The following is a 16,691-nucleotide window of genomic DNA, read 5'->3' on the forward strand; positions in this document are numbered from 1 at the left end:
AAGTGACTCACCTGACGCAGCATGTTTTTAAAAGATAATCCACGTAGCCTCATAGTTAGGATTTCCCCAGACTTTCCAAACATGTATCCCTTGAGGATTTGAACAGAAAAATTTATGATTAATATAAAATATCAGCATAACACAAGTATTTTTGAACATAATTCCCTGAGAGATTAAACCAGCATTCAAAACAAAATTTCAATCTGTTAGTGTTCTTATAACTTCATTAGGTGGATCAGAGGTTCAGCTCTTCCAGATCACTGACCTGCACACTATAACTCACAAAGTCGATAACCCCGAGAATCAGGAAAAGCAAGGAAAACAGAGCAGCCTTCTGTTGTTTCACTTCAGGGTCTGAGATTGCAAAAACCTAATTGGAATGAAAAAGAAAGCCTCATGTTTATGTAACATCTTTCATTACCTCAGGACACCACACAGCACTTCACAACCAATTACATATTTTCCTGTAACGTGGTCACTGTTGTAAATTAAGCACTGAATTTTCAGATAGCTAGGTCCAAGAGTTAGGAATCTGGGGTCCGATTCTCCCATCGCGATCCACAACTTTTCTGGGAGGTTGGAATGGAAGATGCGCGTGTTGGCCATTTCGCGGGCTCCCCACAAACTTTTACGACCCGCGCACATCTCCCAATCAGAAGAAATCAGGTAGGAAGTGATGTAAGTCATTTGAATATGTTTAACATATATTTTAAATGTATTTTAAATGCAATTATCAGGCCTGGCACTGAGCTTCTGGGCCCATTAGCATCTCCCACCCTGCCAGGAGTGCTTCATTTGGGGAACTAGCGGGAGATCCCATTGGAGAGAAGAGGGGGATAATTGGGGGCCCCCAGATGATCGGGTGGCAGACCTGGGCATGGGCACCCTGGCAGTGTCAGCCTGTGCCCCCGGCATTACCCAAGGGGCAAAGTGCAAATACCCAGGGGACATCTTAGCATTGCCTACAAGGCACCGGGCAGTGCCAAGGTGCAGGGCCCAGAGGCAACTGGGAAGGTCCTGTTACCACTCTGCATTGGGACTGGTCTGGGCTGGAGAAAGGCCAGCGATTGCGGCAAGCTGGGGGGAGGGGCGGAACTGCAGGGATAGCGGGCTGACCAGCAATTGAACTGGCCAGCTAAGGGGGAGACTGACAGATCTGGACCACTGCACATGTGCAGAGTTCCGGAGCTGTCAGACTTTGATGCGAATAGGCCCTGCCCCCTGGGTTTTTAATGATATTCACAATTGTGATGTGACCCCTGCATTGCACAGAGTGGAGAGATTCAGGTCTGAAGTTGCATTGAAAAAACTGTCATGATCTAGAATAGTTTTGCCACCAATTCAGCACTTTTGGGAGAATCGCACCCCCATCCCCTCCAATAATGATCAAAACATCCCTTTTATTTGGTCTCGTTAGAGGGATCAATGTTGGGCAGGGAGAAATCCCTGTTCTCCCTTAAACTATTAAAATGAAATAATTTATGTCCACCTGTGTCAGTAGACAAGGCCTCAGTTGAAAGACTCATTTCAGAGAGCACTTCCAACATGAAAGCATTGAAAGGTCGGCCCAGGTGTATACTCATGTCTCAGGAGTGGGATTGAAACTCTGTAGCCTTCTGATTCAGGCAAGGGTGCCAACACTGGGCTAAGACTGACTCCCAAACTGAATGAGTAATCGTCATTTTCTCTTGTAAATTGTAACAATATATGGATTAGACTTATGATTTTAAATTTCTGAATTGTATCAGAGAGATAAAGGAAACTCACTCCAATAATCCTGGAAAAGACCACAGCAAATGCTGGTGTGACAGCAGCAGATATCACGGCAGCTAGTAGTCCTATGACAATGTACGGCCACTCTGACTTGTTCAAAGCAAGAATTTGCCAAAATGAAACGTCTGAACAACTTTCCTCCTTCACAATTTAGAAAGAAAATAATTAATAAAACCAATCTCCAGTCTAACATTCTGCCTGTTCCAGGGTAAACCACAAAATGAGGTTATCTCGTCTAAACCCTGTTGAACTATAAAATGGCCATCATTTAATGAGGCATTTACTGGACTCAGAATCTGACTGGCCCGAATGCTAGGTGTTGAGGAACTTTATCCTAGTGTGATAGTTGATGCATTGGTCTTAATTTTCCAAACCTCCACAGACTCAGGGACCGTCCCATTAAGATTGGAAGATATCAAATATAGCTTCATTATTCAAAAAGGGATGTTGGAAGTGGGAAACTATAGGCCAGTTAGCTTAACATCTTTCACAGGGAAAATGATAGAAGCTATAGCAGAACATTTGGAAAAGCTCATGATATCAGGCACAGTCAACATGACTTTGTACGAGGAAAATAAATTTAACCAACTTTTGGACTTAGTAACATTTGCCATGGATAAAGGGGATACCAATGGACATACAATATTTAGATTTCTAGGAGATATTTACAAAAGTACCACACCAAAGATTATTGCAGAAAATAAAATCTATGTTATAGGGGGTAATATATTGGCATGGATAGAAGGCTGGCTGGCTGACAATAGTAAAAAGTCTGACAACACCAGGTTTTAGTCCAACCGATTTATTTGATAGTAAACGCACAAGCTTGATGTTTCCCTCTTCGTCAGGTGAATGGAGAGTTCTGGCCTCAGACAGAGCATATAAAGCACAGACAGTTTAGAGATTACTGATTAGAATGCGAATCTTTACACCTAACCTGCTGTTCAAGTCCTAAAGTGGCCGACAATGCCACTTTAGGACTTGAACAGCAGGTTAGGTGTAAAGATTCGCATTCTAATCAGTAATCTCGAAACTGTCTGTGCTTTATATGCTCTGTCTGAGGCCAGAACTCTCCATTCACCTGACAAAGAGGGAAACCTCGAAAGCTTGTGCGTTTACTATCAAATAAATCGGTTGGACCAAAACCTGGTGTTGTCAGACTTTTTACTGTGTTTACCCCAGTCCAACACCCGCACATTCACATCATAGAACATAGAACATAGAACATTACAACGCAGAACAGGCCCTTCGGCCCACGATGTTACGCCGACCAGTTAAAAAGCAATGACCCTCTAACCTAAACCAAACCCTTTCCATCCATAAACCTATCCACGGATCTCTTAAATGCCCCCAAACTAGGCGCATTTACAACTGCAGCAGGCAGGGCATTCCAATCCCTCACCACCCTCTGGGTAAAGAACCTACCCCTGACATCCATCCTATAACTACCACCCCTTAATTTAAAGCTATGCCCCCTCGTGCTAGCTTTCCCCATCCGAGGAAAAAGGCTATCACTGTCCACCCTATCTAAACCTCTAATCATCTTATATGTCTATCATGGCTGACAATACACAGAATAGGCAAAATGCATCTTTTATAGGCTGGCAAAATGTAACAAGTGGTGCGCTACAAGGATCAATGTTGGAACTGCAACGGTTTACAATTTATATAATGAAGGGATTGAAGGTATAGTTGCCAAATTTGCTGATAACAAAAATAGATAGGAAAGTAAGTTATGGAGCAAGCAAGCTCCAAAAATATACACATAAGATAGGTGAGCAAAGATCTGGCAAATACAGTATAATGTGGGAAAATGTGAAATCGTCCATTTTGGCAGGAATAATAACAAAGCATATTATCTAAACGGTGAGATATTGCAGAGCATTGAGGTGCAGAGGGATCTGGGTGTCCTAGTACATCAATCACAAAAAGTTGTATGCAGGTGCAGAAAGTTATTAGAAAAGTTAATAGAATGTTATCAGTTATTATAAGGTGAATTAAATACAAAAGTATGGAGGTTATGCTTTAGTTGTAAGATCACTAGTGAGACTAAATTTGGAGTACCATGTACAGTATTGGTCACCTTACTTCAAGAAAAATATAAATGCGTTCGAAGTAGTTCAGAGACGTTTTACCAGATTAATACCTGGAGTGAGTGGATTATTATATGAGGAACAGTTAAACAGGCTAAGTTTGTAACGACTGGAGTAAGAAGTGACTTGATTGAAGCATACAAGATCCTGGGTGGTCTTGACATGGTGGATGTGAAGGATGTTTCCACTTGTGGGAGAATCTAGAACTGGCGGTCACTGTTTAAAAATAAAGGTTTTCCACTTAAAATGGAGATGAGGCAATTTCTTTTCTCTCAGAGGGTGTGAGAGTTTAGAACTCTTCCTGAAGAGGTGGTGAAAGCAGAATCTTTGAATATTTTTAAGGCAAAGGTGGATATATTCTTGGTAAGCAAGAGTGAAAAGTTATCGGGGCATGGCAGGATGCAGATCTGAGGTTACTATCAGATCAGCCATGATCTTACTGAATGGCAGTGGAGCTGGTTTGAGGGGTTCAATGTTCCTGGTTTGTTTATAATCCTTCAATCTCATAACGCAAGTTGGTTGTGCTGTCACTGAGCAATATAGATGTTTGTTTTGGAAAGAAAAGTATAATCCATTTTAGGAAAATTGCTAATGTTAATAATTGTTGGCCAGATTTGCTGGAATGAGGATATCAGACCTGACAGCACTGATATCTGAAGTATCCAGAGTTCAGGTTCAATCAACTGATTCACATAACTGTGCCAGGTTTATGCATTTTAGTCAATGCCTGCAGGAAACAGAGTGCAGCCTAGACTGGTGGCTTGTAGAGTAGATGTGTTGCAGGGTTACTTCCTTCTTGCCCCACTTCCTGTAAAAGAGGACCTATCTAACCAAATTACAAATTATTCCTGGCATCAGAATATTGATGTTGAGACCGCTATTGAGGCACCATATGCATCACTTGATTGATCTAGATACCATGAACATGGGAATTCTTTCCATTTAGCTTTGCCATCTCTGCTTTCTCAGAACCATGCTTGGGATAGTTGGTGTAAGTTGAGCCACCTACTCCAGGTTCCTGCTTCAGTTCAGAGGCAGCAGTCACTTGAATAGAGATCTTAATTTCTGACATCTGTCAGACATCTTGCACACACTGCTAAGGATTGACCAACAGCGTGGAGAATTTTTTTTATTCATTTGTGGGAGATGGGCATCGCTGGCTGGCCAGCATTTATTGCCCACTCCTAGTTGCCCTTGAGAAGGTGCTGGTGAGCTGCCTTCTTGAATCGCTGCAGGTTGACCCATGATGCTGTTAGCGAGGGAATTCCAGGATTTTGACCCAGCGACTGTGAAGGAACAGCTATATATATCCAAGTCAGGATGGCGAGTGGCTTGGAGGGGAACTTGCAGGTAGTGGTGTTCCCATTTATCTGCTGCCCTTATCCTTTGAGATGGCAGCGGTCATGGGTTTGGAAGATGCTGTCTAAGGAACTTTGGTGAATTGCTGCAGTGCATCTTGTAGATAGTACACAGTACTGCTACTGAGTGCTGGTGGTGGAGCAACTGAATGTTTGCCAACCAAACGGGCCTCAAGGGCTGGGAACCTCAAATAATTTTCAACTAAACATGTTTGGAAAAAATATATGCAAGGCAAATATATATTTGCATATATACAAATATGTGCAATTTTTCAACAAGCATGAACAAGGTTCATCAAGTTTAGTAAATTTGCTGACGACACCAAAGTCGGAGGAGTTGTAGACAGTGAGGATGGATGCTACAGTTTGCAGAGGGACATAGATAAGTTGCAGAGCTGGGCTGAGAGGTGGCAAATGGAGTTTAATACGGAAATGTGTGAGGTGATTCACTTTGGTAAGAGTAACAGGAGTACAGAATATAGGCTGACGGAAGGACACTTCATAGTGTTGACGAGCAGAGAGATCTCGGTGTACATGTGCATAGATCCCTGAAAGTTGATACCCAGGTTGAGAAGGTTGTTAAGAAGGCATACGGTATGTTAGCTTTTATTGGTAGAGGGATTGAATTTCGGAGCTGTGAGATCATGTTGCAACTGTACAAAACTCTGGTGCGGCCGCACTTGGAGTATTGCGTACAGTTCTGTTCGCCACATTATAAGAAGGATATGGAGGCATTGGAAAGGGTGCAGAGGAGGTTTACCAGGATGTTGCTTGGTATGGTGGGAAGGTCTTATGAGGAAAGGCTGAGGGACCTGAGGTCGTTTTTGTTAGAAAGAAGAAGGTTAAGAGGTGACCTAATTGAGGCATACAAGATGATCAAAGGGTTAGATAGGGTGGACAGTGAGAGCCTTTTTCCTCGGATGGTGATGGCTAACACGAGGGGACATAGCTTTAAATTAAGGGGTGGTAATTATAGGACGGATGTCAGAGGTAGGTTCTTTACTCAGAGGGTAGTAAAGGCGTGGAATGTTCTGCCTGCAGCAGTTGTGGACTCACCAACTTTAAGGGCGTCCAAATGGTCAGTGGATAGGCATATGGATAACATTGGAATAGTTTAGGTTAGAGGGTCATTAGATTGGTCCCACTGGTCGGCACAACATCGAGGGCCGAAGGGCCTGTACTGCGCTGTAATGTTCTATGTTCTATGTCTGTCTGATGCATATTCAAAATTATGTTAATTGCAGAGTTTATGCAAACAGCATCTTAGAGTTTGCACATTTTCAATGATTTTAGCCCACTGAATGGTAATTTATTTTTCTCAAGCATTACTGTCAAATAAACAGTGGAATGAAGCATCTTAGGATTGCCGTGTCCAATTCCTATTCCTGACAAAAAAGAGAAAGACTATGGCCAGAATTTGCCTGTGTGGAAAACCAGTTGGATTTTTTTGCTTTCTTTCACTCAAACATTGGGACTGATTCTCCTATCGTAATCCGCCACTTTTCTGGCGGATCAGGCTGGGAGATGCGCATCACGGCCTTTTTCTGGGATTTGCGCACGCATCAGGAATGCATGCACATCCCCCAGAGCCGGAGAACAGTCGGAGTCCAGACCATGCTGGAAACCAGCAGGAAGACAGGTAAGTGATTTGAATCTTTTTTTTTAAATGTAGTTTAAATATGTTTGGCATGCGATTATCGAGAACTTGCCGGACCTGATTGAATCTCTCACCCCACCAGGAGTTCTTCATTCCAGCAGGGTTTTGAGCAGCTCCCCATGTTTGGGGAACTGGCAGAGTTTTCAGCAAGAATGAAGTGGGGGGGGGGTGCAATCAGGGCCCCCCCCAAGGAGTTGGGCAGCGGTGGGTGGGGTGGTGGTGTCTCCTGGACACCCTGGCAGTCCCAGCCTGTGCCCCCTGGCACTGCCCAAGGGGAAAACAGCTCATGCTCGGGGGTACCTTGGCAGTGTCCACAAGACATCAGGCAGTGCCAAAGAAGCAGGGTGCCCTACTGCCAGTCTGTCTGGGCTGGAGGGAGACCAGCAATCGGGGTGGGGGAGGGGGTCAGGGCTGGCCCGGGAATTGTTGTTGGACTTGCGATTGGGCAGTGGGGGTGTGCGTGGGCTGGAGGAACAGCACTATGGGGATCTTGGGCTGGCCAGTGATTGAGCTGGCCAGCAAACGCGGAGACTGACAGATCGGGGTCACTGTGCATGTGCCGAGTTCCAGAACTGTCAGACTCCTGAGTGAATAGGCCCTGTCCCCCTGGGTTTTTAATGAGATTCCAATGGGGACCTCTGCATTGCACAGAGCGGGGAGATTCAAGTCTGAAGCTGCACTGAGAAAACAGTTGTGATTGAGAACAGTTTTCCCACCAATTCAGCACTTTTGGCTGAGTCACCCCCATTATTTGCGTTGTAACTAGCTGTCATGAGGTTAAACATCTTATGGTGATTGCCCCTCCCTTGTGACCAAATGCTAGATAATTTATATACTAATACTACAGTGTGCAATAAGCTTGTCAATACTTTGCTGGAAAATTCCAGTCCAATATGTAGGTGGGCACACCAGCAATTGCTTGTTGTAATAAATTGGAACTTAGATTCATCATCCGCCATAGTGGGATTTTAACCCACTTCTCCAGAATATTACTAATCCAGTGACAATACCATTTGCCGCTACCTCCCCCTAATATACACAAACATTTACCAAAAAATTGTCAATATTAGTTTTGATATCATATAATTCTAACCGGTTTTTCTTCTTGTATATTATCCTCTATTGTTTGCGATGGTTCAGAGGAATTAGTTTGGTGAAGTTTCCTGCTTGATTTTCTTTTGAAGCTGCTCCTGTTGATAATATTCATACTTGTGTGTTCATTATTTTCTGCTTGCTTCACTTCTTCCAAAGCATCATCCATTTCTTCATCACTGTCACTCTCCTTGGACGAAGCCTGAAAATGAAACGCAGAGAGGTGAGATCTAAGACCGAACGTATCCAATATTTTAGTTTGGCCAGAGTGAACTTTAAAAAGGGTCTTAAATGAAAAAACAGTGAAATAAATGGAGAGCCTATGGAGGGTTGGGGGTGGGGGGAGGAAAAGGGATTTGAAAGACTGATAACAAGACACCAATGTTGGGCAAGGGTAGTTGGAATGTAAAAAGAGGACTGAACGAGAGGAATGCAATGTCCTTGAGGGAGTTAGGACTGAAGAACATAGAACAGTACAGCACAGTACAGGCCCTTCGGCCCTCGATGTTGTGCCAAGCTATGTCCGAACACAAGAAAGCTATCCCACTCCCCATCATTCTGGTTTGCTCCATGTGCCTATCCAATAACCGTTTGAAAGTTTCTAAAGTGTCCAACTCCACTATTATAGCAGGCAGTGCATTCCACCCCCCAACTACTCTCTGAGTAAAGAATCTACCTCGGACATCCCTCTTATATCTCCCACCGTGAACCTTATAGTTAAGCCCCCCAGTAACAGCTACACCCACCCGAGGAAATAGTCTCTGAACGTCCACTCTATCTATCCCTTTCATCATTTTATAAACCTCTATTAAGTCACCTTTCATCCTCCTCCACGCTAAAGAGAAAAGCCTCACTTCTCTCAACCTTTCCTCATAAGACCTACCCACTAAACCAGGCAGCATCCTGGTAAATCTCCTCTGCACACTCTCCAATGCTTCCACATCCTTCTTATAGTGAGGTGAAACAATAAAAAGAAGAATAATTGGTAGAAGTGGTACCATGAAGGAATTTAAGCACGAAAAGTGAGGATTTTAAATTTCAGACATTTGCAGCTATTCACACTGCGGGTTGAAAGATTTGATAAATTTGCTAAAAGCTTGTGAAAAGACAATTAAAAGCCTGGCTAGCTTTTTGCTTCTTCAGATTGAACATTGATCTTCCACACTTTGAATCTTCAGTTATAGTTATAGCAGAAACCGAACAACCAGATAAATATAGGAGTTTCTTTTTCACACACATGAAAACGAATAGAAGATGGTGGACATTAGAGGACATTAGGAGTGCACGAAGAGATGAACAATGCCTCACAATAGAGAATAAAATTCAATTCTGCAGGAGTGATTTTAATCCTCATAGCAGGTAGCAGGAATTGGGTAATGGTCAAACTTAGGTGTGTCTGCCTCAAGAAAAAGTGCCTGAAAAAGCAGAATTTTCAGCTGGGTAGGCAGGTGTTAACAGAAGACAGGCCTGACACCCTAGAAACAAGTTGGAGTCAACCAAAGGGGCTGTCAGGTGCAAAGTTTGGCTGTTCAAGAGGCCCATTATCGGACTTTGTGCAACAAAGTATATACTGGATAAATAGCATGGAATATGTGTAAGTTGTCATGAAGGATACAGGAGCTAATGGGAATCTGGATGGGCATTGGTTGGCATGGAAGTGCTGAGGGACAATTAGAAATGGGGGAAGGCATAAGCTAACATGGAGAGGCTAAGGGGAAGACCGTTTAAGGTCACCTTTCAAAAGATTCCCATGCGCAGCTTAGGGTTCATAACACTTCTGAGGAGTCATGAATCAAGACACATTGAAAACCTGGTCCATGAAATTTGTGGAAGGGTAGGACCATAAGTCATAGGAGCAGAATTAGGCCCCTTGGCCCATCGAGTCTGCTCCGCCATTCAATCATCGTTGATATTTTTATCATCCCCATTCTCCTGTCTTTTCCTCATAACCCCTGACCTCCTTATTAATCCAGAACCTATCTATCCCTGTCTTAAAGACACTCAATAACCTGGCCTTCACAGCCTTCTGCAGCAAAGAGTTCCACAGATTCACCACTCTCTGGCTGAGGAAATTCCTCCTCATCTCTGATTTAAATGGATTGTTCCTTTAGCTTGAGCTTATACCCTCTGGTTCTAGTTTTTCCTACTGCTGGAAACATCCTCTCCATGCCCACTCTGTCCAGGCCTCAAATAACCTGTAAGTTTCAATAAGATCCCCCCTCATCCTTCTATACTCCAACGAGTACAGGCACAGTGTCCTCACCTGTTCCTCATATGAAAAGCTCTTCATTCCAGGAATCGTTTTTGTCAATCTCCTCTGGACCCTTTCCAAGGCCAACACATCCTTCCTTAGATATGGGGCCCAAAACTGATTGCAATACTCCAAATGGGGTCTGACCAGAGCCTTATACAGCCTCAAAAGTACACCCCTGTTCCTGTATTCTAGTCCTTTTGACATGAATGCTAACATTGCATTTGCCGTCCTAACTGCCGACTGAACCTGCATGTTAACTTTAAGAGAATCTTGAACAATGACTCCCAAGATTTCTGATTTCTGAAGCATTTCCCCATTTAGAAAATAGTCTATGCCTCCATTCCTCATCCTAAAGGGTTCTTTTTCAGGATGGCAGCTGGTGAATTGTAGTGTGCCTCAGGGGTTGATGTCGGGACCACAATGTTTCGCAATATACATTAACAATTTGGAAGAAGGAACTGAAGGCTTTGGAGGAATGGAGGCACACACTATTTTCTAAATGGGGAAATGCTTAGGAAATCAGAAACACAAACGGGCTTGGGAGTCATTGTTCAAGATTCTCTTGAAGTTAACATGCAGGTTCAGTGTGCATAACCTCATATTTTTCTACATTGTACTTCATCTGCCCACTCTCCTCACCTGTCCAAGCCCCTCTGCAGCCCCTCTGCTTCCTCAATACTACCTGTCCCTCTACATATCTGCAAACTTAGCAACAGTGCCTTCAATTCCTTCTTCCGAATTGTTAATGTATATTGTTAAATGTACATTAACATTAATGTATATTGTGAAAAGTTGTGGTCCCAGCACTGACCCCTGAGGCACATCACAAGTCACTGGCTGACACCCTGAAAAAGATCCTTTATCCCCATTCTCTGCCTTCTGCCAGTCAGGAAATCCTCTATCCATGCCAGGATCTTACTCTTAACACCACGGGTCTTAACTTATTTAACAGTAACTTATTTAACAGTGTCCAATGCGGCAGCTTGTTAAAGGCCTTCTGGAAATCTAAATAAATCACATCCACTGGTTCTCCTTCATCTAACTTTCTTGTTACCTCCTCAAAGAATAAGACATACCTATTCCCCACTGGTCTGGTCAGGTCAGGAGTACAGAGCACCAGCCTGATGAAAATAGACAGCAGTGGACTGCAGCTTGGAATACTGAAATTGGGTCCAGCCTCTATCCTGAAAGGTCCACGGAATTGCCCTGACTTCATGGAAATATAACCAGCATCCTGACATCTGCAATGCCATTCCACTCAATTTTGAACTACTGTAGAGATCGAGTTTTATCGATTGGTGCCCGAATTTTGGAAAGTCCTGTTGGTGCATTTCTGCTGCCCTCTGATGTCCGTGGCCACTTTCTTCTACTCACTGTACCTCTCATTCTGCATTTATGGCAAAATAGGGAGAAATACATGTACGTAGGACTCTGAGAATCAATGGTGGAAAAAATTGCCCAGCAGAGAAGTTGTCAATCAAACCCACTGCTTGACAAAAACAGACATGATAGCATGGCTCAAAATCCACCATCTTTTACCAACTGCAGTGGAAGTTTTCATAGGCTCCAACTTCCAAGCGCAGGGCCCTTTTATACATTCATAGAATACATTCATTTCATTAGCCTGTATACCTTGAACCATTGTATGAAACAAAGGCCATTTTCTCCTCTATAATTGACATCATTCATTCTTTATTGGATAAAAAGTGGTGCTCCTGGAATAGAAGGTAATTTTGCTGGACTTCCCTTCCTCTCTGTGTATTGTATGGATAAGGCTTTTTAAACCATCAATTATTTTAATATTTTACCTCAATTTGTTAAGGTATTTGCAAGCAAAATTAGAAAGCCGTCTCAGTCACAATGAAATAGAATAATTAAAGCCAATTTTGTTATTACAAAACCGTTATGGTACAGAAAGAGGCCATTTGGCCCAATGTGTCTGCATTGACTCTCCAAACGAGCGTTATGAATAAATGCCACCCTCTTGCTTTTCACTGTACCCCTGCACATTGTTTCTATTCAAATTATCATCTAATGCCCACTTGAACCTCAAATGAACGTGCCTCCAACACACTTCCAGGCAGTGCATTCCTAGCCCGAACCACTCGTGTGGAAAAAGTTTTTTTCTGCACATCACATTTGATTCTTTTGCAAATCACCTTAAATCTGTGCCCTCTTGTTCTCGATCCTTTTACAAGTGGGAAGAGTTTCTCTCTATCTACTCTGTCTAGCCCCCTCATGATTTAAAATATCTTATTGAATCTCCTCTTGCCTTCTCCCCTCAAAGGAGAACATCCCAATCTTTTCAATCTATCCTCATTACTGAAGTTTCTTATCCCTGAAACCATTCCTGTAGACCTCTTCGGAATTCTCTACAGTGCGTTCACATCCCTCCTATAGTATGATGTCCAGAACTGGACACAATATTCCAGCTGAAATCTGACTAACGTCTTGTATAAGTTCAGTATAACCTCCTTGCTCTTGAATTCTATGTCCTCATTAATAAAGCCCAGAATACTATGTTACCTGCTCTCTCATCTTCAATGATTTATGCACATATACGCCCAGGTCCCTTTGCTTCTGCACTACTTTTATCCCTTTTTTTGTATTGTCTCTTCATGTTCTTTCTATCAAAGTGTGTTCCGGTGAACATTCTTTCAGCTTACCTGCTGCATGACTAGGGAATAGTAGATGCCCTTTCTGTTCATGAGCTCAGTGTGTGTTCCTTGTTCAGTGATCACTCCTTTGTCAATGGCAGCAATAACATCAGCAGTGCGAATTGTTGAAAGGCGGTGGGCAACCACAATGGTGGTACGACCTGCTCTTGCCTGCAATGAAAGATGGTGATTAGGAAAGGTATTATTAAATCCTGCTCTCTAGATTCAAAAACCTAAACTATTCATTGGTCAATTGCACAAATAATTTTAATGACACTGTAATAAGCTGTTTGGTATCACAGGCCTTGTAATTAACCTGCATGAATATTACCACATGAAACTCAATTGTCTGCTTTTTCAACACTGAAGTTGTTCATTTTGGCAGGAAAAATAAAAAAAAGTACTACTACAGAGTATTACTTAAATACTTAGAGAAAAGCTACAGAATTCTAAGTGCAGAATGATCTCAGTGTTCTAGTGCACAAATCACAAAATTTTAGTACACAGGAGGCTAATGGAATGCTATCCTTTAGTTTGAGAGAAATTTAACATGAAAGTAAGGATGCTATGCTTCAGTTACACAGGATGTTGGTGAGACCAAATGGCCTACTACATTCCTATTTTGTATATTCAGAATACTTACCTAAATAGAGCCAATAATTGGTTTCAAGTGCAGTTGTAGGAATTCCAGGTACATGTGGATAGTTAAATGGCTGAGAAATATTGGCAAGTTGAAAGCGGATTGACAAGACCCCTTTCACTTTTGGTTTTACCTGGAGTGCATTCCAATTCTAGCAGAAAACCTCTGCAAAGCTGTGGGTTAGTAATTTCAATATAAAAACAAGCAACCGATAGTGGGTTTAATTAAGGATTCTGGTTTCAATAGCCAGAGCATGGGTTTCCCAAGCTGTCTGCAGCTCACCAGAGTCAACAAAATGAGGGCACAGCACAGATAAATTAATCAATTAAACAAAGCATGCAAACCCTATAAACTGTGAAACTGCAATTTTACTTCCCTTCATAAAGTCTGGAGCCCAAGGTGAATTTGGGATATAAAAATAGAAGCTGGGAGAAAGGCGTTCAAATAAAGTGTTGCTTTATTAAAATAGGAATTAACATCATGCCGTTAATATGGTTGTGTCCGTTCAAGTGAATAACCTTGCACAAATAAATGTTTTTCATGTTCTTGCTATTTTTCCAGTGTGGCACAACCCCTATGGCTTTAGCAAGGCTTGTTACATACTATAGCTGAGCGCTCAGGAATCGATGTGGAGTCATGATGTGGAGATGCCGGCATTGGACTGGGGTAAACACAGTGAGAAGTCTCACAACACCAGGTTAACTGCTTTAACCTGGTGTTGTGAGACCTCTTACTGTGCTCAGGAATCTATCAGGCTGTTGAAACACCTGAGCCCTAGATGAAACATGCTAGATTGACATCACTGGTCGGTACTTTGATCTATGATGCCAATTTTACAATGTTTATTTATGCTAGACAAGAAGGTTTTAAGTGCTTTCAATTTCTGATACTGAAATGGGCCAAGTGCTGGCAAGTGGGATTAAGTGGTCAGATCAGGCCTTTCATGCATCAGTGCAGATTTGATGGGCTGAAGGGCCTCTTCTGCACTGTAGGATTCTGTGATAATTTAAGGCTTCTCGATGGTATGCACTTACACGGGCCTGTAGTAAAAAGGATTTTTATTCAAAAAAGTGGAAAAGCTTTTGTTACAGATTCTATTAAAAGTGTGGAGGTCTTCTGGTTGTTGCAATTCCAGTTGATGTTATAACTGGATGGGAAGAGCCCAGGATGGAACCCTGGCTCAAAGAACTGTCACTTTTACTTCTTGTTTTAAATGTAAAACATGAAGGAACAGAGTCACAAAACTGCTAACAAAGAAAAAACATTTATTAAAGATGAAAAAATTGGATAATGGTACAAAATGCATTTACTCCACCCTTATTTTAACAATTCCACACAGGTTTTAGGATCAACACAGATTAGAAAATACAACTTAATCGACAATGGCTTACGAGTTTACCTTCAAAAAGGTTCCTCATGCAAACTGGAGGTGTCATGAATCGTGACTCTTTAAAAGCTGGCGGGACTCCATGAAAATTGCACAGGAGCTATTACTGCAATGGAACCAGCCAAGTTAATGAGCCCATGAACTGAACTGGCCCACAACTTTAAAAGGCCCTGGTGGAAATCGGTATTCATGTTGTGGATATGCCGGCGTTGGACTGGGGTAAACGCAGTAAAAAGTCTGACAACACCAGGTTTAAGTCCAACTGACTTATTTGATAGTAAATTCACTAGCTTTCGAGGTTACCCTCTTCGTCAGGTGAATGGAGAGTTCTGGCCTCAGATAGAGCATATAAAGCACAGTATTGCCAGTATTGGCATTGCCAGAATTTAGGTTGGGAATGCTAGAATCAGGTCCTGTCATTTTTAAAGGTCTGTCAGCTCAACAAACTCCATAAAACTCCAGCCAACTTTAATGTTTCCAGCATTTTTCCTTATGCCGACCTCAATTTAAAAAAACATCCCTCTCCTATTTTCTCACCTTTTCCTTTTTTTAATGATTATTCCTTGCTTGTCCAATAAAATTGTTTACTGACCGAACAATTTTTCCACTCATGTTTCCTTTGTTTGTGTTTGTTTTCTTTCACCTTGCCTCAGTTTTCTGTTTTTAATCAGCATATTTTTCATTTCAGAAATGTATTAAATTGAAACATTGACTGTGTTCTTTCTCCAAACCCTAAGTAACTGACTCTGGGTTTCCAGCCTTGTCTGCTTTTCTCTGTATTTTGTTTGATAGGCTAGTAGAAGATGTAGTGTTAAAACAATACAAAGAAATACACTAAAATTAGCAAACATATGTTTGGAATTTGAGAAACAAATCTGTTTGGACTATTTTACTTAGCAGAAAGCAAAGTTCTCACTGAAATTGTGTCTAAGGGATAAGTAAGCAAGAAAACTCTGTTAAATGGCAAACTCACTGGGCGCACTTACCCCAAAACAAGAAATTCCCGCTTGAGGTCAACGGACCACGACATGGTCCAGCCCCCGCCCACTACGATTCCTGTGGCAGGCACGGTGGGAAAGTTCTTCCCCACTGTATTTGTTCAATAAAATGTTTAATTGAGAATCACAATGGAGCTTTTCAGTGCATGTTCATTGACCAAGTATATAGGTCAGAATTATGGCATGTCGGTGAACAAATTTCATAGGATTTTTCATTTCCTCATTATAAAGGGTGGAAAATTTCACATGTATACTGAGCTCTTGTATTCAAATCAATGTGTATATCTGGAATGTACACCTCCATGCCATTCATTAAATTTACTCTAACGTCTTTGAAGACTTGAACACTTAAAGCTAATGACCTAGTAGTGTGGAGGAACACTAACTAAAAGCACAACAACTGATCAATCATGTGGAGATTCACAGAATATTTCTTCCCAAGTTGGATGTCACATTTGTTGACATAAGGGAGTAACTGTAAGTTAGAAATCCAGGTACGTGGATTGGTTTAAAATATCTCCAGAAGACATAATAGGACAATTTTTTTTTAATAATATGCACAACCTAGCTTACTCAGGAATAAAACCAATAAAAATCATGAACTCGGTCACTTACACAAGGTGCAGTGTTAGTTTTTTATAGCATGCAGGATATCAAGCTAGATACACTTGCTGCAAGTCATTTCCAAGGGAACGCATAGCCTGAAATTCTTAAATGAAACATTGTACAAGTATATGCTGAATTTGCTGACCTGATAAATAGAAGGAAATTAATTATGTGGT

At 41.9% G+C, this 16,691-nt stretch overlaps 1 protein-coding gene across 1 annotated transcript in view; it reads right to left on the reverse strand.

The window, feature by feature from the left end:
- The window catches only part of LOC145355258 (ATP-dependent translocase ABCB1-like), a 120,554-nt gene that overhangs the window by 31,934 nt on the left and 71,929 nt on the right, over window positions 1-16,691 (reverse strand). The window contains exons 16-20 of the mRNA XM_080207133.1: window positions 12,894-13,055; window positions 7,975-8,175; window positions 1,768-1,914; window positions 266-370; window positions 12-89 (exon numbers count right to left, since the gene is read on the reverse strand). Of these exons, the coding sequence (XP_080063259.1) occupies window positions 12-89; window positions 266-370; window positions 1,768-1,914; window positions 7,975-8,175; window positions 12,894-13,055 (693 nt within the window). The remainder of the gene's footprint in view (window positions 1-11; window positions 90-265; window positions 371-1,767; window positions 1,915-7,974; window positions 8,176-12,893; window positions 13,056-16,691) is intronic.

The sequence above is a fragment of the Carcharhinus amblyrhynchos genome, chromosome 2 (assembly GCF_965287045.1).
Source record: "Carcharhinus amblyrhynchos chromosome 2, sCarAmb.v2.hapA, whole genome shotgun sequence".
NCBI classification, from domain to species: Eukaryota; Metazoa; Chordata; class Chondrichthyes; order Carcharhiniformes; family Carcharhinidae; genus Carcharhinus; species Carcharhinus amblyrhynchos.